At 44.2% G+C, this 27,720-nt stretch overlaps 1 protein-coding gene across 1 annotated transcript in view; it reads left to right on the forward strand.

Moving 5' to 3' along the window:
• ASB15 (ankyrin repeat and SOCS box containing 15) overlaps positions 1-24,951 on the forward strand; it is an 81,097-nt gene extending 56,146 nt beyond the window's left edge. Inside the window, exons 8-10 of the mRNA XM_066589890.1 lie at positions 6,823-7,390; positions 14,317-14,470; positions 24,776-24,951. Coding sequence (XP_066445987.1) covers positions 6,823-7,390; positions 14,317-14,470; positions 24,776-24,951 — 898 coding nt within the window. The remainder of the gene's footprint in view (positions 1-6,822; positions 7,391-14,316; positions 14,471-24,775) is intronic.
• The last annotated feature ends 2,769 nt before the right edge of the window (positions 24,952-27,720 follow it).

The raw sequence follows: 27,720 nt of genomic DNA on the forward strand, positions 1-27,720 counted from the left end.
ATACAGAGGTGTATACCCCCACTTGCTTTCGCGGGACAACCCCTTTAAGCATAATTACATCATTAGGATTATATATCTATTAGAGATGAGCGAACGTACTCGTCCGAGCTTGATACTCGTTCGAGTATTAGCGTGTTCGAGATGCTCGTGACGAGTACCACGCAATGTTCGAGTTACTTTCACTTTCATCTCTGAGACATTAGCGCGCTTTTCTGGCCAATAGAAAGACAGGGAAGGCATTACAACTCCTCCCTGCGACGTTCAAGCCCTATACCACCCCCCTGCAGTGAGTGGCTGGCGAGATCAGGTGTCACCCGAGTATAAAAATCGGCCCCTCCCGCGGCTCGGCACAGATTTATTCTGACATAGAGGAGGGAAAGTGCTGTTGGTGCCGGAGCTGCTATAGGGAGAGTGTTAGGAGTATTTTAGGCTTCAAGAACCCCAACGGTCCTTCTTAGGGCCACATCTAACCGTGTGCAGTAGTGTGGAGGCTGCTTTTTGCAGTGTTGCACTTTTTTTTTTTTTTGTATATCGGCCGTGCAGAGCATTGCACCCTGCAGTAATTATACATACTCCAGGGCCAGTAGTGGTGGTGAGGCAGGGACAGAAGACATATATTTATTGAATATAGGCAGTGGGCCTTTCCAAAAACATTTGGGAAAAAAAATCTATTTGGGCTGCCTGTGACTGTCCTCAGAGTACTGGGTCTGTGCTGGGTGTAGTTGTCCTCCTAATTCATACGCAGCCAGCTAAGTGTTACAGCAGGCTTGCGCAAAATTATTTCCTGGCTCTGTGTTGGCTGTTACATCACCGCTGTATTCCTGTCCACAGTGCAACAGTCTGCAGTTATTTTACATACTCCAGGGCCAGTAGTGGTGAGGCAGGGACAGAAGACATATATTTATTGAATATAGGCAGTGGGCCTTTCCAAAAACATTTGGGAAAAAAAATCTATTTGGGCTGCCTGTGACTGTCCTCAGTGTACTGGGTCTGTGCTGGGTGTAGTTGTCCTCCTAATTCATACGCAGCCAGCTAAGTGTTACAGCAGGCTTGCGCAAAATTATTTCCTGGCGTTCCGTAAGCGAAGTCAGCCTCCAACCACAGGCCAATAAGCGGCACATTTAATTACAGCGTTCTGTTTCTGCACTACTGGTAATACACCATGCTGAGGGGTAGGGGTAGGCCTAGAGGACGTGGACACGGGTGAGGACGCGGAGGCCCAAGTCAGGGTGTGGGCACAGGCCGAGCTCCTGATCCAGGTGTATCGCAGCCGACTGCTGCGGGATTAGGAGAGAGGCACGTTTCTGGCGTCCCCACATTCATCTCACAATTAATGGGTCCACGCGGTAGACCTTTATTAGAAAGTGAGCAGTGTGAGCAGGTCCTGTCGTGGATGGCAGAAAGTGCATCCAGCAATCTATCGAACACCCAGAGTTCTGCGCCGTCCACTGCTGCAACTCTGAATCCTCTGGCTGCTGCTCCTCCTTCCTCCCAGCCTCCTCACTCCATTACAATGACACATTCTGAGGAGCAGGCAGACTCCAAGGAACTGTTCCCGGGCCCCTGCCCAGAATGGGCAGCAAGGGTTCCGAATCCTCTCCCACTGGAGGAGTTTGTCGTGACTGATGCCCAACCTTTGGAAAGTTCCCGGGGTCCGGGGGACGAGGCTGGGGACTTCCGGCAACTGTCTCAAGACCTTTCAGTGGGTGAGGAGGACGATGACGATGAGACACAGTTGTCTATCAGTGAGGTAGTAGTAAGGGCAGTAAGTCCGAGGGAGGAGCGCACAGAGGATTCGGAGGAAGAGCAGCAGGACGTTGAGGTGACTGACCCCACCTGGTTTGCTACGCCTACTGAGGACAGGTCTTCAGAGGGGGAGGCAAGGGCAGCAGCAGGGCAGGTTGCAAGAGGCAGTGCGGTGTCCAGGGGTAGAGGCAGGGCCAGACCGAATAATCCACCAACTGTTTCCCAAAGCGCCCCCTCGCGCCATGCCACCCTGCAGAGGCCGAGGTGCTCAAAGGTCTGGCAGTTTTTCACTGAGAGTGCAGACGACCGACGCACTGTGGTGTGCAACCTTTGTCGCGCCAAGATCAGCCGGGGAGCCACCACCACCAGCATGCGCAGACATATGATGGCCAAGCACCCCACAAGGTGGGACGAAGGCCGTTCACCGCCTCCGGTTTGCACCGCTGCCTCTCCCCCTGTGCCCCAACCTGCCACTGAGATCCAACCCCCCCTCTCAGGACACAGGCACTACCGTCTCCTGGCCTGTAGCCACACCCTCACCTCCGCTGTCCTCGGCCCCATCCACCAATGTCTGTCAGCGCACCGTCCAGCCGTCGCTAGCGGAAGTGTTGGAGCGCAAGCGCAAGTACGCCGCCACGCACCCGCACGCTCAAGCGTTAAACGTGCACATAGCCAAGTTTATCAGCCTGGAGATGCTGCCGTATAGGGTTGTGGAAACGGAGGCTTGCAAAAGTATGATGGCGGCGGCCCCGCGCTACTCAGTTCCCAGTCGCCACTACTTTTCCCGATGTGCCGTCCTAGCCCTGTACGACCACGTCTCCCGCAACATTGTACGCGCCCTCACCAACGCGGTTACTGCCAAGGTCCACTTAACAACAGACACGTGGACAAGCACAGGCGGGCAGGGCCACTATATCTCCCTGACGGCACATTGGGTGAATTTAGTGGAGGCTGGGACAGAGTCAGAGCCTGGAACCGCTCACGTCCTACCCACCCCCAGAATTGCGGGCCCCAGCTCGGTGGTGGTATCTGCGGCGGTGTATGCTTCTTCCACTAAACCACCCTCCTCCTCCTCCACAACCTCTGTCTCGCAATCAAGATGTGTCAGCAGCAGCACATCAACAGCAGTCGGTGTCGCGCGTCGTGGCAGCACAGCGGTGGGCAAGCGTCAGCAGGCCGTGCTGAAACTACTCAGCTTAGGAGATAAGAGGCACACGGCCCACGAACTGCTGCAGGGTCTGACAGAGCAGACCGACCGCTGGCTTGCACCGCTGAGCCTCCAACCGGGCATGGTCGTGTGTGACAACGGCCGTAACCTGGTGGCGGCTCTGCAGCTCGGCAGCCTCACGCACGTGCCATGCCTAGCCCACGTCTTTAATTTGTTGGTTCAGCGCTTTCTGAAAAGCTACCCACGCTTGTCAGACCTGCTCGGAAAGGTGCGCCGGCTCTGCGCACATTTCCGCAAGTCCCACACGGACGCTGCCACCCTGCAACATTGGTTTCATCTGCCAGTGCACCGACTGCTGTGCGACGTGCCCACACGGTGGAACTCTATGCTCCACATGTTGGCCAGGCTCTATGAGCAGCGTAGAGCTATAGTGGAATACCAACTCCAACATGGGCGGCGAAGTGGGAGTCAGCCTCCTCAATTCTTTACAGAAGAGTGGGCCTGGTTGGCAGACATCTGCCAGGTCCTTGGAAAGTTTGAGGAGTCTACCCAGATGGTGAGCGGCGATGCTGCAATCATTAGCGTCACCATTCCTCTGCTATGCCTCTTGAGAAGTTCCCTGCAAAGCATAAAGGCAGACGCTTTGCGCTCGGAAACAGAGGCGGGGGAAGACAGTATGTCGCTGGATAGTCAGAGCACCCTCCTGTCTATATCTCAGCGCGTTGAGGAGGAGGAGGAGGAGCATGAGGAGGATGAGGAGGAGGGGGAAGAGACAGCTTGGCCCACTGCTGAGGGTACCCATGCTGCTTGCCTGTCATCCTTTCAGCGTGTATGGCCTGAGGAGGAGGAGGAGGATCCTGAAAGTGATCTTCCTAGTGAGGACAGCCATGTGTTGCGTACAGGTACCCTGGCACACATGGCTGACTTCATGTTAGGATGCCTTTCTCGTGACCCTCGCGTTACACACATTCTGGCCACTACGGATTACTGGGTGTACACACTGCTCGACCCACGGTATAAGGAGAACCTTTCCACTCTCATACCCGAAGAAGAAAGGGGTTCGAGAGTGATGCTATACCACAGGACCCTAGCGGACAAACTGATGGTAAAATTCCCATCCGACAGCGCTAGTGGTCGAAGGCGCAGTTCCGAGGGCCAGGTAGCAGGGGAGGCGCAGAGATCAGGCAGCATGTACAGCACAGCATGGGGAACACTCTCTAAGGCCTTTGACAGCTTTCTGGCTCCCCAGCAAGACTGTGTCACCGCTCCCCAGTCAAGGCTGAGTCAGCGGGAGCACTGTAAAAGGATTGTGAGGGAGTACGTAGCTGATCGCACGACCGTCCTCCGTGACGCCTCTGCCCCCTACAACTACTGGGTGTCGAAGCTGGACACGTGGCCTGAACTCGCTCTGTATGCCCTGGAGGTGCTTGCTTGTCCTGCGGCTAGCGTCTTGTCAGAGAGGGTGTTTAGTGCGGCTGGGGGAATCATCACAGATAAGCGTACCCGCCTGTCAACCGACAGTGCCGACAGGCTTACACTCATCAAGATGAACAAAGCCTGGATTTCCCCAAACTTCTCTTCACCAGCGGACAGCAGCGATACCTAAGCAATACGTAGGCTGCACCCGCGGATGGAAGCATTGTTCTCTATCACCATCAAAAACGTGGACCTTTTAGCTTCATCAATCTGTGTATAATATTCATCCTCCTGCTCCTCCTCCTGAAACCTGACGTAATCACGCCGAACGGGCAATTTTTCTTAGGCCCACAAGGCTCAGTCATATAATTTTTGTAAACAATTTTTATACGTTTCAATGCTCATTAAAGCGTTGAAACTTTCACCTGAACCAATTTTTATTTTAACTGGGCTGCCTCCAGGCCTAGTTACAAATTAAGCCACATTAACCAAAGCGATAAATGGGTTTCACCTGCCCTCTTGGTTGGGCATGGGCAATTTTTCTGACGTACATTAGTACTGTTGGTACACCAATTTTTGGGGGCCCTCGCCTACAGTGTAATCCAATTAATTTTTTGCCCACCTGCATAAAAGCTGACGTTACATCAGCTGTGTTGGGCACTGCAATGGGATATATTTATGTACCGCCTGTGGGTTCCAGGGAGCCACCCATGCCGTGGGTCCACACGGAATTCCCATTGCGGAGTTGTACCTGCCTGTGACTATTTATAAAAAAACGCGGTCTGACTGGGGCATGCAGACACCTTGACAGAATGAATAGTGTGTGTCACATAGGTTCCCCATTGCTATGCCCACGTGTGCAGCTCTTGATGGCGGTGGCACAGGATTATATTTCTCATTGCTTCTGTACAGCATTGTGGGCTATTGCCCTGCCCCTTTTAAAGAGGGTCGCTGCCTAGCCGTGCCAACCCTCTGCAGTGTGTGCCTGCGGTTCCTCCTCATGGCAGATGCACTTATAAATAGACATGAGTGTGGCGTGGCATGAGGGCAGCTGAAGGCTGCGCAGGGACAGTTTGGTGTGTGCTGTGGACACTGGGTCGTGCGGGGGGGGGGGGGGGGGGGGGTTGGGCAGCATGTAACCCAGGAGAAGTGGCAGCGGAGTGTCATGCAGGCAGTGATTGTGCTTTGTTGGAGGTAGTGTGGTGCTTAGCTAAGGTATGCATTGCTAATGAGGGCTTTTCAGAAGTAAAAGTTGTTGGGGGGGGCCCACTCTTGCCGCTATTGTGGCTTAATAGTGGGACCTGGGAACTTGAGATGCAGCCCAACATGTAGCCCCTCGCCTGCCCTATCCGTTGCTGTGTCATTCCCATCACTTTTTTGAATTGCCCCGATTTTCACAAATGGAAACCTTAGCGAGCATCGGCGATATACAAAAATGCTCGGGTCGCCCATTGACTTCAATGGGGTTCGTTACTCGAAACGAATCCTCGAGCATCGCGATAATTTCTTCCCGAGTAACGAGCACCCGAGCATTTTGGTGCTCGCTCATCTCTAATATCTATCCATTTGCTTGGTTGAAGGCATCTTTCTATCTTATTGGGCAAGAGATACCACATGGTTGCAATCATACCTCCTTGCCTGCTTTCAGCTGCAACATTGTGGTGTATCTCAGTCGATCTGACAAAAAGTGCATTTTTTGCATACAATGCGTACTTTGAAACAGCAGCCTGAACAATAGATCCTGGTCAATACTTTTTTCTTGTATTGAGGAGCATTTCTGTGACACTTGTCAGGTTAGCATTGAGCACAATAAATGTATTTTCTGCTATTTTGCTAAAGAGTCTGGTTTTGTCACTAAAATATAGTGTCTGCAATCACAGGGTACCTCTTTGTCAATAAGGCCAAGAGGTGCCTCCAGTTGCATACATGCATACAATGCACACTTTGAAATAGCACACCCCATGATGTGAAATAGAAAAAGTATCTAATAGGTACCCTGTCATAACTAGAGATGAGCGAACCTACTCGGCCACGCCCCTTTTTCGCCCGAGCACCGCGATTTTCGAGTACTTCCGTACTCGGGCGAAAAGATTCGGGGGGCTGTTACCCGCTGCTACCCCCCGCTCCGCCACGCCTCCCCCCGCCCCCCGGCACCCCCCGAATCTTTTCACCCGAGTAGTGAAGTACTCGAAAATCGCGGTGCTCGATCGAGTAATTACTCGAAACGAGTAGGTTCGCTCATCTCTAGTCATAACCCATTGCATTTGGTGACAGATTTCCATTAAAGCGAAATTCCTGCAGATATACTGTAAATAAGTGCAGCTACTCATTAGAAGCCATCAATACTGCACAAAGGGTTACTAGTCCATGCACCAATAACATTTGTGGAAGCATTATAGACCATCCTTTGTGCTTCTGAGAATGGCAGTGATACACTAACTTACAAAATAATATGGAAAGTATGATTATTTCTATTTTATGTTTCCTTTTAGTGCACTAAAGTATCTTGTTCCTGTAACATCACGACATGCAATAAAAAGAAGTGGATTAAGTCCTATCCATTCTGCAGTGGATGGTCAAAGTGTGCAGTGCCTCGAACTACTCCTTGAGAATGGCTTTGATGTCAACGACCTGTTAGCTGAACATTTATCTGAAAATTATGATGATAAAAGAATGACTGCATTGTTTTTTGCAGTATCCAATAAAGATGTTTCATGTACAGAGACACTATTAAAAACTGGTGCTAATCCAAATTTAGACCCACTGAACTGTCTCTTAGTGGCTGCACGATCTGGTAGCCATGAGATTGTTAGACTTCTCCTGGTTCATAATGCGAATGTCAACTGCTACTTCATGCTTGTGAACGACACGCATTTTCCAAGTGCAATACAATATGCCCTCAATGATGAAATCATGCTACGGATGTTGTTAAATAATGGATATGAAGTTGAAAGGTGCTTTGACTGTATGCATGGGAACATGTATGGAGGATCATTTGTATGGACAACCTCTGAAGAACTGCTGCCTGGTTGGACATCATGTGTCATGACAGACACCTTTGTGAGTACTTTTATTTGGTGAAATTATTGATATTTAAACTCTGGGCCCGGACAAACAAATATGGCTGAATGGCTTCTCTGACATTGTGCATTAGTATGGTATGCATTGGTAATCTAAGACAATTCATGTTACTCCTACTGGCCAGTGCTGCTCACCTGGGTAGCACTGGTCAATTAAAGCAGGTGTAGTGTGTAAGAATAACAATGCATACTAAAGGCCCATTTAGATTCGACAAATGTCGGGCAAGTGATGCCCGACACTTGTCCCTGCACATACTCGATCTCTTGCTGCTGCACAGCAGCTAGTATAGCTGGCTCACAGCGGGGAGGCTGCAGGAGATTTCTCACGCTTCCCTGCCCCTTTCCATTGACATACCATAGCGGTCGTTCAGTACTGATCGTCTGCTATTTATACTGAACGATCAGTGTTCGGCTCATAGTCCATCGTTTATGCTGCATAAACAATGGATGATAAGTTGATTGCTCAGTGCAAATAGCAGCTGTTCAGTACTGAACAGCCGCTATGTTAAGTCAATGGAGAGGGGTAGGGGAGCGCGAGGAGAGAAATCTCTTGCAACCTCCCTGACCCTATGCTGGCCGCTTTGTGAGCGAGCCAACGACACTAGCTCCCGTCCAATAGCACGGGAGACAGGACACACGTGAACGAGTGTCGAGCATCGTTTGCCCGACATTCGTCCCGTTTAAATGGACCTTAATACACAGAGGCATCAGGTAATCAGAGAAGCTGGTGCTGCCGTCTTTGTTTGTCCAGTCCTGTAGTGTCGTTTTAATGTAATGTTCTAATTTACTGTATGTGCTTGTCTTTATAAACTATTTCTCTTTAGAAGATAAAGATAAAGTTTTGTTCTTAAATTGTACCTCTCATTATATCAAATCTAAAGAAGAGAGGGAAGAGGGAAATGTAGCTGCAGCTTCTCACTTGATGTTTCAGTAAAACCACATGAGGAATTGAGGGGGAGCAGAAGAAGAAGAGGAGGCATCTGATCAGCTCAGAGCAGATATCACAGCTCTGACATCATACTAGAAAGAGTCCATGTACTCAGAAAGAATGGAGAGAGAAAGTTTACATTTACAGAAACCAGTAGGTAGGGAAAAAGACCTAAAATATGCACATTAGACATAGCATCTCTGGCTGTACTACAATCAGTTGCAAGAAAAGGTAAGTGAATTCTTTGAAATTATCTGAATTTTGGCTTTTATTACCAATAAAATGTGGCCTGACGCTTGTTTAAATCACAATTATAGACAAACTCAATCTAATTAAACTTCTAACACACAAACAATTGTACTGTACATATCTTTAATTGAGCACATTGAGTAAACGTCCACAGTGCTGGGAGAAAAAGTAAGTGAACTTCTGTGTTAATGACTTCTCTAAGAGCTAATTGGCAAAAGTATTTTAATGAAAGAGATGAAATTGGAAGTGTGGATTTCATAGGTGCTTTGTCCATTAAATGAAGGCATATAAAGCCTGATTACTGACAAATCTGTTCTCAAGAAAAATTGGTTGGTGTGATCAATGCTCTGATGCAAACAACTTTCAGAAGGTTTTAGAAGATGCGGTATAGAGACAAATGAGGCTGAAAAAGGCACAAAAGCATTGCTATAGACCTGGGTGTACCTACATTCATTTTCTCTCATCTCTGTGATTTTATTTAGCTATTAGTGAGATAGCATAGGTTCTGATATACGCTTGATGGCCTTGCCGTGGCCTGTCAGTTTACGTGTTTTGACCAAAATGCAAAGTAACACCCACAGTTATCAGTGTTTTTTTGCATGAAGTGTGCTATAGATGCTGCGGGATGTTCTGTCAGTGTGGCTCACTGTGGTGATACAAGGCAATCTACTGCTTTGCCAGTAGGGGTTGTATTCCTGTATGGTGTGGCGCACTTATCAGTGGCTGGCATCCTTGGTATCAGTTCACAAGTATACACTATGTTGTCTGCAGTCACCCCTCCCCTAATCTGGGTTGAGTTGAGTGACTGCACATTAGTCTGCACATGAATATTTTGCTCCACCACTTTGCAATCTGGCTTTCTACATGCTACTAGGGTATATGGTGATGGAGCCTGCCCTGCAGTTTATCAGGTGGTGCGTATTTGGCTTCTTTTTCTGTGAGTTATGTCTTTGTATGTTTTTTTTCTCTCACCTCTGTGATTTTACATCCATTCATGGTTGGACAAATTATCTATAAATACAGAAAATTCAAGATTGCTGCTACTCTCCCTAGGACTGGTTGTCCTATTAAGATCATTGAAAGAACGCAACACGCAATTCTGAAAGAGGTGAGTAAGAACCCAAGGGTAACAGAAAAAGACTCACAGAAGACTCCACAAACTCCCCAAACCATTGCCCCTGTGTCCTCTATTAGAAAAACACTGAACAAGGAGGTGTTCATGTAATGAATTCTAAGGTATATCAAAACATTTTACCCGAGAATATAAAGGCAGCAGTCCATGACCGTAATTTTTTTTTGGCCACAACAAGGGTAAAAAAGCATTAGGGGATGCAACAGCAGAATGACCCAAAGTACACAAGTAGATCAACTATAGAATGGTTTAAAAAGATTTGTATTTTGAAATGGCCAAATCATAGTTTTGACCTTAACCCTATTAGAATGCTGTGGCTAGACCTGAAGAAGATGGCTGTAAAAAAAAAAAACATCCCAGAAATATTGATGAACATTTGCAGGAAGGTATGGTACACAATTCCTCTGTAACATTGTGCAAATCTTATTTGCAGCTACATGAAGCATTTAGTGGAGGTGATTGTCGCTGAAGGAGGATTTACAGGTTATCTAATTCAAGGGTTCATTTTGCTTTTCTCCCTGCACTGTCGATGTTTACTCAAACAGTTGTTCCTTTCATGTTTTTCATTGAACACATTTGTGTGTTATTAGTTAGATTGTATTTGTCTACAATTGTGATTTAGATCATAAACAGACCACTTTATATTAATAATAAATAATTTGCATTGAGGCAAAAATTAAGGTAATTCAAAGGGTTCACTTACTTTTTCTTGCAACGGTTGCATACATACTACATGCACTAATACTACATAACTATTTGACAATTGCAGTACTTCTGCTGGCTTTTCATGGATATTTTTAGCACATGGATTTTAGTGTAAGAAGATATGCTGTTCTTCGTTATGGCCCTTCATTTGTGCACTCTAGTATCAATAACTCTAGTGGAGGTCAACCCAGATTTTTAAATTCCATTGAAATGTAATATCCATTTACAGTAAAATATCTGAAATGGATACAGTCTGTAAACAAAACGTGGTAGTACAGTTTGCTTTCCTCAGTGAACTTTTAGCACAACCAAGCATAATCAACATCAGGCAATAAAACAGAGGTCTCCTACCTTTTCTACCTTATGATTCATGTTCCACTTTGAGTGATGCTCGCAAGCCACATTCAACTCAAAAATGATAACTTTTAGGCTATGGCTATATGGTTACTTTGGCCGTGAAACACATCTCACATCCAAAGATCACACTATTGCTCTCTACATTTAAATGATTCGTATTGGAACAGGAAAGTCAAATCTGATGGTCAGTCGCAGTGCAACCGCATTCACTTGAATTAGGATGCAATAGTGAAATCTTTGGTTGCATGATGTGTGTTGCACCCAATTATTCAAAATAATTGGATTGGAAAGGGTTAATGTATGTTAACCATGGTTTCCACACCTTTTCAAATTGCTCGACCATGTCCTGACGTATGGCGATGAGCCTCTCGTTTAAGAGGGTTTTGTTGATGCGGTTTTCTAGCCGTTCGTAAGGAAGTGTCGTTTGCGCCACTGTTGCGCTATAAGGATTTGTACTGCCATTGTGATATATTGTAGAAGCTTAAAGGGGGCGTTCCGCATTCCAGCTGGCTTGTCTCCCAGCAGTAGCACAAAAGGATTGGGTCTAAAGAAGGTGCCGCTCACTGTGGCTATAAGGTGGGAGACGCTTTTCCAGAAGGCTTGCGCCACTGGGCATTTTCACCACATGTGGAGCCGTGAGCCTACCTCATTACATCCCTGGAAGCACTGGCTGGGTGTCTCCGGGTAGATTGAGTTTATTCTTTCTGGTACTAGGTATGCTTTGTGCAGAACCTTCAAGGATGTCTCTGTCAGGGAGACTTGCCAGCTGTTCTTACTTATGCTCTCACAGCAGTGGTGCCATCTTTCTATTGATAGGGGTGAGTGTAGATCAGATTCCCACTGTAACATGAAGGGGAGTTTAGAGTCTTGTAGTGATTTATTCAGCATGTTATAGAAGTGGAAGAGAATGCCTGGGTGTGTGGGGCAGAATTTACACATTGCCTCCATCTGAGTCATTCCTGTCTGGGTAAAATAGAGGACCAGTAGTGGAAGACCTGGGTTTTTCTCCGCCATTCTTGTGGGGGTGGTCTATATTGGTTGGTGAAGGTAGACATCGAGATTGGATTGCGTTTTTTAATGCAATCCTATGGCAGCTTCCACAGGCGGAAATTCTGCGAGAAATCCTGCTGCAGAATTTCCGCCCGTGTGCAGGGGGCTTAAGTGAAACAGAAATAGTGAAATTGCAAGCATTTGCCGAAAACATCTTATTGTGCAATTTGACACTAATATGATGCCATCCGCATTGGTACTGTTTGCTGGTGAGGATATGTCTGCAGTTATGCCAGTCCAAGTAAAAGGTAAATAAATAATGGTGAGCAATACAATGTATATTTCTGGGACAACATCAGCTAGGATTAACATGGAATGCACAGAATATATTGCAAGGTAATTTGTAAAATCTAACAGATTTGTGTCTACCATCCTTCTATTATTTAAATTAGAACAGCAATTGTAGCAATTTTTGATGACATTTTCAGTTTTTTGTTCCTACTAGTTTTGTGATTTTATAATTTAAGAGCATCATAATAGCTACACAGCAAAAAGAGAAGGTTGAGCTGTAAAATGAGTAATGGTCAGCTTTTAGTTGTAAACCCACTAAGAAGTCTACATTCAGATTGGCTATGTCAATGGGTAGGGGAGGATAACTCCTAGGACAGCCTCAGTCTTGTAACAAACCACGATTGATTCACTGCTGGAAATGTGCTAGGGGTCAATGTGGGGTGCGAAAATGCATGCGCAGTACACAAGGAGATGCATAATATGCTGCAAAAAAAAACACGTGTAACTCATTAGCCATTTCAAGCGCTGTATCTTGTTTGCCGCACACAAATGATCATGCCCTGTGTGCAGAAAAAGTGCAGTAAAATACATCATTATGTGCACAAAAAAGTATAATTCCTTGTACAAAAACACAGGGCAGAGGTGTGCGCAACTGCACATATGCTAGTGTGAAGTAGCCCTTAGGCTTCGTACACACGGGCGACAAAGTTGTGTTGCTACAATGCTACAAATCGCATGTATGTGAAGCCCATGTTTTCCTATGGGATTACTTCACACATGCAATGTTTTGTAGCATGCAACAAAATTACACAAAAACCTTGCGGCTCTGGTGATATGCACGCGACTCGTGAGATTTTGTAGCCCATGTTTACCTATGGAGCCATCATCACTGTTGTATCACATCTCACGAAAACGCGGTTTTCGTGCCGTGCGATGCAACTTTGACAGTAGGAAATCCTACTGTCAAAGCTATAATCTAAGTCTTGGCTGCAGGGAAAAAATTAAGCAAAACAATATACAGTACATCACCTTAGAAGCGCTGTCAGACGGCCACATCTTCTCCCCGAGTCCCTGCGCTGTTTCTCTTCATCATCTTCTGGCCAGGAATTGAAAAATCCCTGCCTCCTGGAATCGTTGGCACTGATTGGCTGACGCTTAGCCAATCACAGCCAGCGCTTGATGAGCCAATCACAGCCAGCGCTTCCAGGAGGCAGGGATTATTCACTCCCCGGCCAGAAGAGAAGAAGATGACCAGTGCCGGGGACCCGGGGAGAAACTGTAGCAATCTAACGGACATATAGGAAAATTGTCTGTTTCAAGGGACATATTGAAGCATCTATCTGTTCCTAATTTTTTACTGTCGTATTTTACTCTAGCTATGGAGCGTGCATTAGCCCATGACAAATCTAATTAAAATAAAATGATTTGATGTAGTCACTCAAAAATTCCTTCAAAATTCCTTGTGTTCGCATCTGTTATTTTTAATCTACCATGATAGTGATAGATGTAACCTGTTAGGATTGGCTTGTAAACTTTTAAATGTTAATTAATCACTATTGTTTAGATGGTTATTCCAGGACTGAAAGATCAGGGAAGTTCCAACTCCCTTGCAGCTGATTAGCTGGAAGAGGCCACAGCACTTGGGGGACAGCTGCAATTTCTTGTATACAAGACCCAGTACTATACAGTGTGTAGCCTGGTACTGTAGCTCAGTCCAATTTACTTGAATGGGACTTAGTTGCAGAAAGACCATGTGACCAATGAAATAAAGTGACATCACAGCCCGAAATAGAGGACGCAGTGCTCACCCAAGCACTTTGGTCTCTTCAAACCACCGATCAGCAGGGTAACAGGAGTCGAACCCCACCAATCTGATATTGAAGGGAAACTGTCCTCACCTATAAGCACCGTAGACTAAGTTATGGTGCAAAGATGAGTCTGATGCACTGTCCGCACAATGACTTCCATGGATGACAGCGCAGGAACAGGGAGTTGAATGAGTATATAAAGTACATCCCCGGACTCTTTGGGACCTGCCCGATTAGCAGCAAAATTTAGTCTATAGTGCTCATAAAGGATGACAGGTTTCCTTTAAGTCCTGGAGAATCCCTATAATATCCTTTACTAAAATGCACAAGTTTGTTAACAGGGAAAACAGTTAGATTTTAAAGGAATTTAATATGTTTCTCTTACATAAATAAGAACAGTAATTGTAATAATTATTGCTGACTTTTCCTGGTTTTCTTTCTTTTAGTTTTGTGATTTCATCACAGTGCCGTGGATGAAGCATTTGGTTGGAAGAGTTATTCGGGTGTTAGTGGATTACATGGATTATGTTCCAATTTGTATAAAACTGAAATCTATTCTTGAAGTACAAAAGGAATGGGCAGAGATCCAGGAGATTATTGGTAAATGAACTTTTATCACCTTTAGGCTGCATTCAGACGAACGTATATCGGCTCGGTTTTCCGAGCCGATATACATTGACCTCGTGTGCAGAGGGGGGAGGATGAAAGAGCCAGGAGCAGGAACTGAGCTCCCGCCCCCTCTCTACCTCCTCTCCGCCCCTCTGCACTATTTGCAATGAAAGGAGGCAGGGCGGGGCTAAATTCCACGAATTAGCCCTGCCCCCGGCCCGCCTCTCCCCATTGCAAATAGTGCAGAGGGGCGGAGAGGAGGTAGAGAGGGGGCGGGAGCTGAGTTCCTGCTCCTGGCTCTTCCATCTTCCCCCCCCCCCTGCACACGAGGACAACGTATATCGGCTTGGCGTGAAAACCGAGCCGATATACGTTCGTCTGAATGCAGCTTTAGGGCTCATTCACACGGACACGATTTTTCTGCGCATGCAGTGTACACCCACATAGTACGTGGTGAATGGAGTCCATGAAAGTACACTGATTTTCATTGATGCACTAACATTAAATTGTATATATTGTGTGTGGACATGCGAGTAAAAAAGATCGCAGCATGTTCTCTTCACCGCGTATCACGCACAAAAAACCCTGTTATGGGTAGCCTATTCAACGGTGTCCATACGCAATAAAATATGCAACGCCGCTGTAAGACAGAGCGGGAAAGGAAAAAGAAAAAAAGGAAACAAGTCACACTGGGCATGACAGCGTTCAGGAGATATCCTGTTATATGCAATGCACTATCACTGCCATATGTGTTGATAGGCGGCTCACCACCAGCTCTGAGGGTGGTTAAACGCTGAGTGAACCACACAGCCTTTTATGCATATGCCTGTGTGAATGAGTCCTTATTATATATGTTATTGTTTATCAATGTTTTTAAAGTACCACAGGCTACAAATTAGTTGATATAAATTGTGCTTGTCTTCTTAATCCTTTAAAACAGGCCTGCACAGCTTGGCTATAGGTAAGGGCAAAATTAAAATTGGTAAACCTCTTGGGGCCACAGATAGGTTTTTAGTGGTTCACTTCGTAAGTAAGCAGCTAAAAACCCATCTACTCTATAGGCAAAATGTAGACGGCCGGGTCGGATTCCGACTGCGAGATCCCCGCAGCGGGATGCAACCCTGTTCTCCTGCAGTGACCTCCAGCTTAACTGTCCAGTGTCTTCACTCTGCCCTGTGGATGTGCCAGCTGGCGCACAGCCACACATGTGCAGTGCAGAGCCAGCGTGTCAGCGATGATGCGGCCGTGCAAACCTGTGCAGTGCTCGCACTGAAATAGGACATGCTACGACTTCCACCCCGCAAGCGGAATATCACAGTTGATTTCAGCTTGTGGGAATGGAAATGCATTTTTCAATGCATGTCCTATGGGCTGTATTTGCTGCTGGATACAGAGTCTCGGATCCTGCAGTGCAAATACGCCTGTGTGCATTAGGCCGTAGTTCAATCATTAAACTACTTTGCAAACTGCTTTCATAAGGGTACATGTTTTTAAACTGATATTGTAAGTTTTCTTACCGCTTACATGTAGTTAATAGGACGTATTACACTTCTTTAATTCAGTGAAGGCCCCAAGAGTGGCAGTGCGCTGAATCTTTATATATAATAAGTATAAAAAGTCTGCGCACCTCCGGTCCCAGGGCCGTCTCTGAATTGAATGCTGTTCAATGATAAAGGAGGTTCTGGAGGCCTAACCTCACTGATGTAGTAAGTAGCTGTAGTAAGCTACTTACACTGGTGTAACTATAGGGGATGCAGGGGATGCAGTTGCACCTGGGCCCAGGAGCCTTAGGGGGCCCATAATGCCTCTCTTCTCCATATAGGGAGCCCGGGAGCCCAGTACAATCAATAAAGCATTATAGTTGGGGGTCCTGTTACAGGTTTTGCATTGGGGCCCATGAGCTTCAAGTTATGCCTCTGGCTACTTATATATGCTTATATAATAAGTATAAGTATCTTACTACAGCAGTAAAGTTAGGCCTCTGGAACAACTTTTATCATTGTGCAGCATTCAATTCAGAGAAGACCCCGGGAGTGGCGGTGTGCAGAATGTTTATATATAATAACTATAGATATTCTGCATACCGCCACTCCTGGGGCATTCTCTGAATGCTATAGTAAATAGCTGTAGGAAGCTACTTATACTTACTATAAAGACACTATAAAGATGTACTTACTATAAAGAGCCTGCGCCTCGGGGCCTTCTCTGAATATAATAATAGTCACATGACCAGCTGCACGCTGCGCAACGAGTCTGGTCACATGACTGTCATTCACTGAAGGTCCCTTAGTAAAGCACTGCTTGTACAGTCAGATCACGCCAGCAGTGCCGCTACTGCTGCCCTAAACTTTACCGCTAGCATCTAGTAAAGTTTAGGGCAGCGGTAGTGGTGCCGCTAGTGTGGCATGACAGTGCTGTGGAGTGTGACATGGCTGTGTTCATGTCACAGTCCGCTGGCCTCAAGAAATCTTCTGCCCAGCCACATGTGCCTGCGGGACAGATGTTCTGCAGGTCTACTTTTAGAGAATCTGTCAGCTTGAACATGCTGTCCAAACTGCAGACAGCCTGTTATAGATCAGGAGCAGCTGAGCAGATTGATATATAGATTTATCCAGAAAGATTCAGTATAACTTGTATTTTATTCATTTAAACCTCTGCTCATTCTGGGCTTAGTGGCCCAGTGGGCAGTCCTATCAGTGATTGACATGTACTGTATCTGTTGATGACTGTGCATACTGATAGGACAGTATGTTCTAGCTGACAGATTCCTTTTAAAAATGGCTGTCAGCTGTTGCTGACAGTCGTCACAAAGCTGCTGTCAAAGCTAGCTTCAATTTAACTGCTTAAATGTCGAGGTCAGCAGTGTGTAATCTAAGTAGCAAGTCGGACGGGGGCTCCTCCAGTATCTATTTTGCCCCGCCCCCAGTGATGTGATCACAGGGTTGTCATTAATATCAGGCGTATCATGGATTTCAGGCTATTAAGACCTGCCTAAGGCATGGCTTAATTGACTGTCCAGTAAAAGTACAATATACAATAATATAGTAATGCTTATGTTGCGCTCCGACCATAAGGTTCCCTATGTGGACTAAAAAAAAAGTTCAAATATGCCTAATACAAAAAGAAAATATTACCGTAGAAAAAATGATTAAAACCCTATACCCAGCTTTCATATCTAAAAAATCTAAATAATAAGAAAAACATACCTGAAATTGCTTCATCCATAAAAGTCCAAAATACTGCATTATTTATTATGTATGGTGAACACCATTATAAATATACACAATGCCGTATTTTTTTATCACCTTACCTTTAAATAAAAAAATGGAATAAATAGTGATCAAAAAGAGGGCATGTCGTGCTGCAGCAGGGCTAATTCTGTAATGGCATCCCTCTCATCTGCCAACTTTGCAAACTTGTTAGGGTGTGCCAGTTGAAGACTAGCCTCCCTAGATCTTTTCCCTCTACCCCTCCTTCTAACTGTCTCCCAGCTAGCTGCCTGATCATCCTGCAGTCCAATGCTACTATCCACCCCCATATCTGCTCCAGCGATTGCCTGCTCACTGAGCAGCAAACTCCTTTGCATGGTGTAAATTGACTCTGAATGGCTGTTCAAGGACTACATACATGGCAGAACATGTCCACTGGATGGCATTGTCAATCAGGGAGCACATTCTTAATAGAGATGGTGCAAATAAATTAGATAAAGGTAATATATGCAAAACAAATAAATAAGCAGTGATTAAATAAAAGTTACTCTTCCAGAGTCCCTGAATCCAAAGTCAGTAATCTCAAATCACACACTTTAGATACAGTACACTTAGAATACAGCACGCACAATCACTCAGCTCGCATGTTCATGTATGTTTGATTTATGTATATAGCAATTATCTGTAATACTTCTGCTCCGCCTCTGTTTAGAAAAAGACGTTTGGAACGCCTTCTAGGTGCTTGATGTTTTTTTGACAATGGGTATAGTATCAATAAAAATTACAGCTCATGCCGCAAAAAAGCCTTCACACAGTCCAACTGATGGAAACATAAAGTTATGGGGATCATAATGTGGTGACAAAGGCAATTTTTAAAAAAGTTTTATATTCTTTAAAAATAGTAAAACTTAATAAAAAACTATATAAATTTGGCATTGCCGTTATCATATTGACCTGCAGAATAAAGATAACATGTCATTTTTAATGCACCGTGAACTGTATGAAAGCAACACCTCCCCAAAATGAAGACACAATTACACTTTTTCCATTTTACTCCACTTAGAACTTTCTAAAAGGTTTTCAATACATGACATAGTATATTAAATTATACTATTAGAGAATGCAACTCACCTTGTAAAAACTTAGTCTTCAAACGCCATTGTTGATGGAAAAATAAAAAAGTTATAGCTTTTGGAACACAAAAATGGAAAAATGGGAACAAAAAATGGTAATGAAAAACGGAAAATGTCTGATCATTAACGGGTTAAAAGCATCAGCACAGAGAGTAAAGGAACACTTGGAGATGGTGCAACATTCCAGGTACTTGAAGGAATGTTGAGAGGAGATTGTCTTGGTGCTTCTAAGATCCAAGAAAGAGGCTTTATTATCCAAACTATAATTGTCATGTCTGTCTGAGACTGCTGACGAAATTATGATGAGCAAGGTATTAGAGCAGTCTGGACAGGAGTTTGTACATGAGACTAATGGTGGCTAGATACCGGAGCGAACCAAACAAAGGGGTACAGATCTGAGTGGAACACCTTGAACTGGACCCGCTTCAAAGCGGAGCAGCTCTCACAAAAGGGACAACCTCACTGCATGAGCAAAGTAAAGTCCAAAGTCAGAGAGGAACTGGAGAACCGGACAAGGCTGGAGTATCTGCCCACCAACGGCCGGGTAGAACAAACAAAGTACCAATGGACGAGTGGATCAGATATAGGACGAAGTTCAGATATGCGACATCAGATTAAAAACAAACAAAACTACATGCATGCAGGCCACAAAGCAGACGGATAGAACAAGACAAAAATGGAGCAAATATCTGCACAGCATGCATCCTAACTGAATAAGTCAACGACGACACTGCTTTGATGAGTTTACACTTGGCATTTTTGGTGCATTTCTGAAACACAGCAAAAAAAAAATCTAAAAAAAACATGCGGGAGTATGTGTCCTGGCAATGGTGACCTGTGGAGCTCCCGACATAAAGCTGTAGAACAAGCGAGTTTGGAGCTTGAAAGCTGCTCCGGAGATCTTTGGAGGAGAGGGGGCATCTCCACAGCCAGTATCCAGAGTCCAGAGGAGGCACAGAGAGGACTACCATGCTTTTTTTCAGGCAGCCAAAAGAGTGGGTTGGCTGTGGCAGACCGTAGGTTAAAAGCAGAGCCCTTCATTCCAGCTTCTTCACACTGAGCAGTGGTTGCATCACAAAGTGCATGCAGTGGGGAGGTAAGTACAGCTCTCCCACTCCCACCATAGCAGGATGATTGGGACACTAATATGTCTCAGTCTCCTCATGACAGGGTGCTCATAGCCCTTTTACGGCCCACTTACATGGCATGAGTGGTCAGGCAAATTATGCCAGACAGCTTGCCCAGTGAAGCTCGCTCCTGTACTGTTACACAGGAGTGAGTATCGCTGGCATCGCTCAGAGCGCAGCCAGCATAGAGGTGGGGCGGACGGCGTTTATTCCCCCTGCCCGCCTCCATTAACTGTAAACTGGCAGTCGTTCAAAAGTAAACGACTACTGTTTACACTGAACAGCTAGTCGTTCCGGTTTCAGCATGCAGAAACTCATCCAATAGTTCAGTCTTTGAATGCATCTACATGGGACGACTATCGTTCAAATACCCTCGGGAGCATGGGAATCTGAACAACTCTGAATGATAATCGCCCAGTGTAAAAGGGCCTTTATGCAGTGTAAAACATCATTAGCAGCTATAAGTTTCCCTCCCCCTCTCCACGCATGGATACTGTTAAACAGGTTGCTCCTTACCAGACCAGTCCACTGATTATATCATCTCCCCTTGCAGCTGAGCAGCAATCGAACTGTCAGGCTGGGTTCACATGGGACGGATTTGTCGGCAAAATTCTGTGCAAAATTTCGGTGCAGCAAATCCGCCTCGGCTCCTAATCCCGGGATTAGCCAGCCATGCAGACGAGATTTTGCAAAAATCTCGTCCACACGGGGCGGCCAATCCGTCGCGGCAAAGCTGGACGGAACTGGCGATGTGGCGTGGAATTGACAGCTGCAGCACGTCAATTCTTTGGTTTTTTTCTGTTGTGGCCTCATTCTTCTGTATTGGCAGCAATAATGAAAGGGATACCGAGGCATGCTCTTGTAGTTGCAAGAGTTGTAACAACAATGGAGGCATCAAACAGTACCTTCTCTTTGCAAATCAAATAAAGAAAGGGGGATAATTGGTGCACTGTACAGGAGAAAGACCCGAGGCAGCAGGGGAATCTTTTATTGAGGCAGCGTATTTCAGTGCCATACTGGCACCTTCATCCAGCCATTAACAGAACATACAAGATACAAAGGACATTTAAAAGCCGTGTGTTGAGTAGCATGTGACATCACAAGGTATAATTATAAATCACAGTACATTATACAGACATTATAATAAATGTAGAAACAAAAGGTTTAAAAATTAGGAAGAAAACTTTGCTTGCAGCCCAATTAATTTAAGTAGATGCATAAAAGAAGTTGGTATTCAGTGAATGCATCATATATACAAAAGATTCATAAATAAAAAATGTCAAAGATTGATGAAGAAATAAACAAACCTGAGCGTATAATGTTAATTAAATAATTGCACATGTAGCAGATAAATTAACGTGTAAACAAAAAAATAAATGAGCTGCTAATAAAGAAATAAAGTCTCTAATAGGGAAGTAGCCGCCAAGTGGAAAAAATCATTAACAGAGAATGGCACTAATAGGTAAATGCTTGATAAATTACTTAATACCTAAGGTTTAATATAAGCAGAATCAATTATAATAGTTAATGATACATTTATAGAGAAAAATGATTACACGACTGAGTTACTGCTAAACTATAAAATACCACTAATATAACATTAAGAGCAGCACTTAGTAAGAACACTTAATAATACATGATGATTGCCAAAGTATTAATAAAAACAAAATAAAAAATGTATGAATAAGGGCTCATGCCCACGGACGGAGCGGGATACCCCTGCGGATTTACGCTGCGGGAGTACTGCGGTGGTAAACAAAAGGTCCCCGCTCGTGATCGCGGAAAAACATACTATATTAAAGGAGACCTGCGGCAGAATCAGTTTATAGAAAAATGGCAACATCGCAGGAGAACGCAAACAAATTTTTTGTGAGAGAAAATGAAAATGTTTTTTATTACTTTTACCCTAGACTTGCGGCTCGTACTTCCTGTGACACATGTACTATGGGGCACATTTATGAAACTGTCTAAAAGAAAAGCTGACTTGTTGACCATAACAGCCAATCAAAATGGAGCTTTCATTTTCAAGAGCAGAATACATGAAAGCTGTGTTGGGATTGGTTGCTATGGGCATCAAAGTCAGTTTTTTTTCTAATTTGAAGGTAAGTGTGTGACACATCAAACTGGTGGAGAATTTCAACAGAAAACATGTGTGCTTATGGTGTGCGTCATGTTACCAAAACTTTATTTGTTCTCATGTTAGGACAGTGATTTTTATTCTGTACAGCCAATGTCAATGATGGCTTGGTTATCCCAAGCAGAACATGTTGAGATCACTCTCATTTCCGGTGAACACGGCACATGTGTCACTGTAGAAGATTTCAACCAACAGCACCCAAGGAGGTAATGTGAAAAAAGGCAGCACCAGATAAAGCGCAAGTAAATAAAAATGAAAAAAACATTTATTAACCCATGGTCGCAGTGCCAGCAGCAACGTTTCAACCCACAATAGGTCTTGTTCAAGCTGGTCACACAGAGAACATACACAACTTATATATAACATATACACCACCCACTACCAATTAATAAAAAAATGCAATACAGCTGGAAAAACACACATACACATGTAATGACGCCTACCGGTTGTATAACATTTGGGCAGTATCCGGGCATTGTGACTGCAGGTCCGTCTCCATCATGGCCTCCCAGCGTCCCCACAGTTGAACTGTGCATGCGCGGGACCGGTAATCACTCGAGGAAACAATTGACCCAAAAGCGCCACCGTTGTTCAACCGCACACACGCAGAGCTGCTCATAGCCAAAAGCAGGGTCCCAATCTTCAATGTATTAAAGATACCTTTCGGCAGTGCATGCGCGGCAAGAATGGATTCAACTGTCAGTCAATAGTCTGATGTGGTCACTGTGAGTGAGACGCAGAAAGACTACAGCCCCCATGATCCATTGCAAAGATGGCATACCAGCACAGTACAGAAGAAAAATCACAGTTTTAACATGAGAAGGACTAACGTTATGGTAACATAAAGCACACTGTTGTTTTTTGGTGAAATTCTCTACCAGTTTGATATGTCGCACCTACCTTCTTACTTGAAAAAACATGACCACTGTGTTGGTGACATGGTTTAACAGGTTTCCTCCTTTCCCCACAGCTCATATCTGAAATTGGATTACCATCCGCAAACCATTTTCATTTTATATGGGTGTTTCCTCACTTTTGAGACACCTTCTTTATATTTATAGATTAGTCAGGTATGACACATATATATAGTGCTTCCTATAGATCATAAAAAGAAATTACGCCATTCCCATCTTCTCCATGTAAATTAATGGCCTAATCGCATAGTTACTGTCCCAGAAGCCCATTACTTTATTTTCTTTCTTTGATGTGGTTTTGAAAACCTGCAAAATGATCAGTTCCCTCTTATTAAAAACTCCGAAACAGAGCGCTGCTATTGCATTCTAATACATTATAATTCTCAGTTTTCCCTGAGTTCCGCTTTATTTCACTCTTTCACACACAAAAGCAGCAGCATGGAGGACATTATACAGCTGTTATGAGTAATGTTGCTACTCAGCACTCATGTGACAGGAAACTTAAGGCCCATTTACACACAGCAACCATCGCTCAAAATTAATTGAAACAGCCGAATTTGAGCGATAATCATTACACGTAAACGCGGTCATCGGGCACTTTTCATTTGAACTATGATTTTAAGGTGAACTTAAAATCCATCTTTTAGCTACTGGAGATAAAGCAAACACCTTTATCTGTCAGTAGACCACAGGCTGTTATCTCAATGGGGAGCTGGCAGTTGACATTGTGTTCTCCAGGCGCCCAGGACGAGAACAATGCAGCTGTGTGCACAGCTGGGCATATGATTAATTATATGCTAGGCTCTGCAAACAGCTACTGGAGACCCTTTTACATGCACATGAAAATGATAAAGTGTTAATGGTCATCAGTGACCGCTAAAACTTTATGCAAATAGATTGCTAAAACTTTCAATCTTTCAATCGTTTGAAAGATTATCTTTGCATGTAAATGGGCCTTTACTAGAAGCTGAAGTGTTTTTGTCTCTCTATCACTTTCTCTGCAGTTGTCCCCTCCTCCCCCTGCCTTCCTTTCCATAAACTTCTATGGGCTGCAGCTGTAACCTGATCCCTCAGAGAGCTGATAATACTTCTTCAGCTCTGCCTCTGTGAAGACAAATATTTTAAATTAGAAGAGTAAGTATATAACAAAATACTTTATTATAGCTGACACTGCATGTACTTATTATTTCTAGCTGGTGGTAAATATAATGTGGCGGTGATTATCCGTTCAGTCGAGGCCGACTTTTGGTCACTTTATGGATCATCGTTCTCCATGCTTTCCTATCCTTGTCCGGCTGTGATCCATAAAGTACTTTGGCAGAAATAGTGGAATAGTTTGCCATTGCTTTCTCCCCCCCTCTCCATTTATCCGTGCTTAGGACTGGTGTGTATCTAGCTACATGGCTGGGTTAGTAAATATAATAGATTCCTCAAATTAGAGAATGTGCCATTTTTACAAACTCAACAATCACACAGATAAGTAATGCAACTATATGTTATGTTTATAAATTGTGTTAAATAACTAACAGTGTGATGAACATTATATATCAGACAGGTTGTGTGATATATAATGGTCTATGAAATGCTCTAATAGGGGGCAATTCTCATGGTATATTACACTATAGCAAATTATGCCCAGTGGTTTCTTGTCATGGAGATGATTGCAGCATGACTCCATGCTTCCATGCTTCATTGTTTAGCTTAACCATTTGTTGTATAGCTTAATATCTTTTAGTTCAATTGATTTCCCTGCTTATAAATACTATTTGTTCTTAGGAAACCCCCGTTCACTGAAGCATTTGTGCCGACTTAAACTACGTAAAGTTTTTGGGTTGGAGAGATTACAAAACCTGTCATCTGTGAAGAAAGTTCTACTGCCTCCTCTCCTGAAGTCCTATTTATTGTACAAAGAATATGATTTATATGGGAAGGGGTTACATTTGGACACTTAAAGGGGTTGTTTGAAATAATATAAAACAAAAATTGTTCCCTATTATAAAATGTAATAAGTAAGCTTATACTCACCTCTCCTGGTTCCCCACTTGTCCCACGATGCAGCTCTGTATTTGCATGGTGCAGTCAGCCTGTATATGGGATGCCACAGGCTGCTGAAACCTGTAAACATAACATCATAGGGAAGACTTGGAGTTGCCATCACTGGAAATGTGTGGATCCATGAGAGATGATTATAGGCTATTTAGTCAGTTAGTGACCAGCATGGTGCCCCTCTCCTCAGACCCTAGCATAGTTTCGACCCTGTATAGCTAAGCTATGTTCACATCACATTTGTGATGTACGTTTAGTGTGTATGCTGGAAATGCTCCCGATGTACAAGCTAAATGTGTCCATAGGGTTACTTTAGCTTACAAAAGAGTGTCCTTTTGTCCTCTGATTGGCTGGTAAATGTCAGATTCCTAAAAAAAACTATGGAATAGCATAGTATAGTAAACTATTGTATATAATGGTGTCCAGTAAAAAAATGTGTACCAAGTGGTATACACTGTATTACAATGAGACCTTATGGTGACACATGCCACTGTATCGCTTCAATCACTCTTGTTTGTATATGTATATAGCAATCTATGTTTTGGGCTACAGATTTAGCTGTATGCTAATTTATTCCAGTTTACCCAGTAGTGTACAAAATTATTTTATAAAGCTCATATTATTAGATTTCAACTGAGACCTAGTACATTGTGTAAATTGGGCTTTTCCAACTAGTCATGAAATTTGTTGTATTTATGATTGAGATCAATTTAGTTGTATTGCACGCATCTTTGAAAACTTAAACAGTTTGCTTTCCTTATAAATTACTACACATTTAGAAGCATTGAGCATATTTTCTGTTAGAAATGTAGTGTGCAATAAATTAAAATACATCTATAGATAAATAGTGTTTCCCTGAAAATAATAAGACCCTGTCTTATATTAATTTTTGCCCCCAAAGAGGCACTAGGTCTTATTTTTGGGGAATGGCTTATTTGACTTACCTAGCCAGCGCGGTCCGGGCCCCTCCTGGTGGTCACCGAAGTTCTGTAGCTTCGCTGCTTGTCCAGCACTCTGAGGCCCCCAACAGAACTTCACTTGCTGGTCGTGGGGTTCATGAATCCTGCCTCCAGGAAACGATAGCTCTGATCGGTTCAGTGAGCGCTGCCCTCAGCCAATCAATGCAGCGCTCCCTGAACCTCTGCGAAGGCTCTAATAGGCTGAGAGCAGCGATCACTGAACCAATCAGAACCATCATTTCCTGGAGGCAGGATTTATGTATCCCACAACCAGCAAGTGATGTTCTGTCGGTGGCCGAGGAGTGCAGGACGTGCGGCGGAGCTACGGAACCTCGGAGACCAGTGCAAGGGACCTGGACCGCAGCTGTTGGGTGATTTATTCTTCTTTTTTAATGTAGTCTAGCTAGGGCTTATTTTCAAGCCTCCCCAAAAACAGCCAAAATACAGGGCAGGGCTTATTTTACATGTGTGTAATCACTTTGGACTTTCTGCAGTGGAAAACCCACAGCAATTACGCTGTAAATTTGTGTTTTTTAATTGCAGAAATGCTGCGGGATTTAACCCATGTATTTCAAGGATTGAATTCAGCAACATAAATAGACATGCTGCAGATTTAGAATGCTGCCGATTCATTAAGGAAAATTTCCGCACTATGTGACGGAGATTTCTTAAGTCCCTTCTACATGGCTTGTCCTTTAAATTCCGCAGCTTTTACACCACATGTGAAGGAGGCCGTATACTACTACCGTGTCCTTGTCATTCATTTGAATTAATGCATATAGCTGTGTTTTTTTGTATTGGTATATACTTTTGTATTTGAAAAAAGCCAATAGAATTATAGAGGTAATACAGTTTTTGGCTAATCAGAAAAATTATACTTCAGGATTTCAGAGCACAGAGGCCTTTTCATCAGATAGATTAATGGGGTCTTTTGGGACTTAAAAAAAAAACCTTCACAGGGCTTAAAAGCAATAAAAATTGAATACTGTCCCAGGTGCTCCTTATCCAGTGCTGAAGCCAAAGCGCCCGCTGTACAAAACCTGTAAGAAGCGGGAGGCGGTCACATGCTGTTCATTGTGCACGTGACTGCTCACTCACTCACAGACTTCAGCAGTGATTCTTTTATGGCTTTCTCCGCTATCCACCATGCTTTGGGGCTGACTCTGGGATTGTGAGTTCACTGTGTTAAGCCCTTCTGGGTGGCCCCTTACATGCCCATCCACTTTAAACTTGCCTTTTTTTTTTTTTGCAAAAACTGTCTTAAACAACAGGTTATATATCAACATATTTACATTTAGTATTGGACATATAAATTTTTTAGCAGCACAGTGTTGTGGTGGAATCTTTATATTAGGCCCAACAGAATTTTGCAGGGTCTGACTGTTTCCCTGCAGTTGCGCAGGTGTAGGCATTTCTTCAGTTTCAGGGGACAATCTGATAGTTGGGTTCCTGCTTCTGCATCTCTGGGACTCACAGAAGCCTCTGGCACTATTCTGCTGCACTTCAATTCTCGCCAACCGTGATGCCTTCTCCTTGGCCGCTTTTTCCTCATTACTGCCTTTACAATTTGCATGAGCGCCTGTTATGCTAGGTCTCCAGTCCTATCACACTTCTGGCTGCTTACAAATCCTTCTTAAACAATTTGTTCTAACCGTGGCCATCCACTAGAAAATTTCTGTTGCTCCCGCATGTGCTGTCCTCTCATTGGCCTCTCAA

The sequence above is a fragment of the Eleutherodactylus coqui genome, chromosome 2 (assembly GCF_035609145.1).
Source record: "Eleutherodactylus coqui strain aEleCoq1 chromosome 2, aEleCoq1.hap1, whole genome shotgun sequence".
Lineage (NCBI taxonomy): Eukaryota > Metazoa > Chordata > Amphibia > Anura > Eleutherodactylidae > Eleutherodactylus > Eleutherodactylus coqui.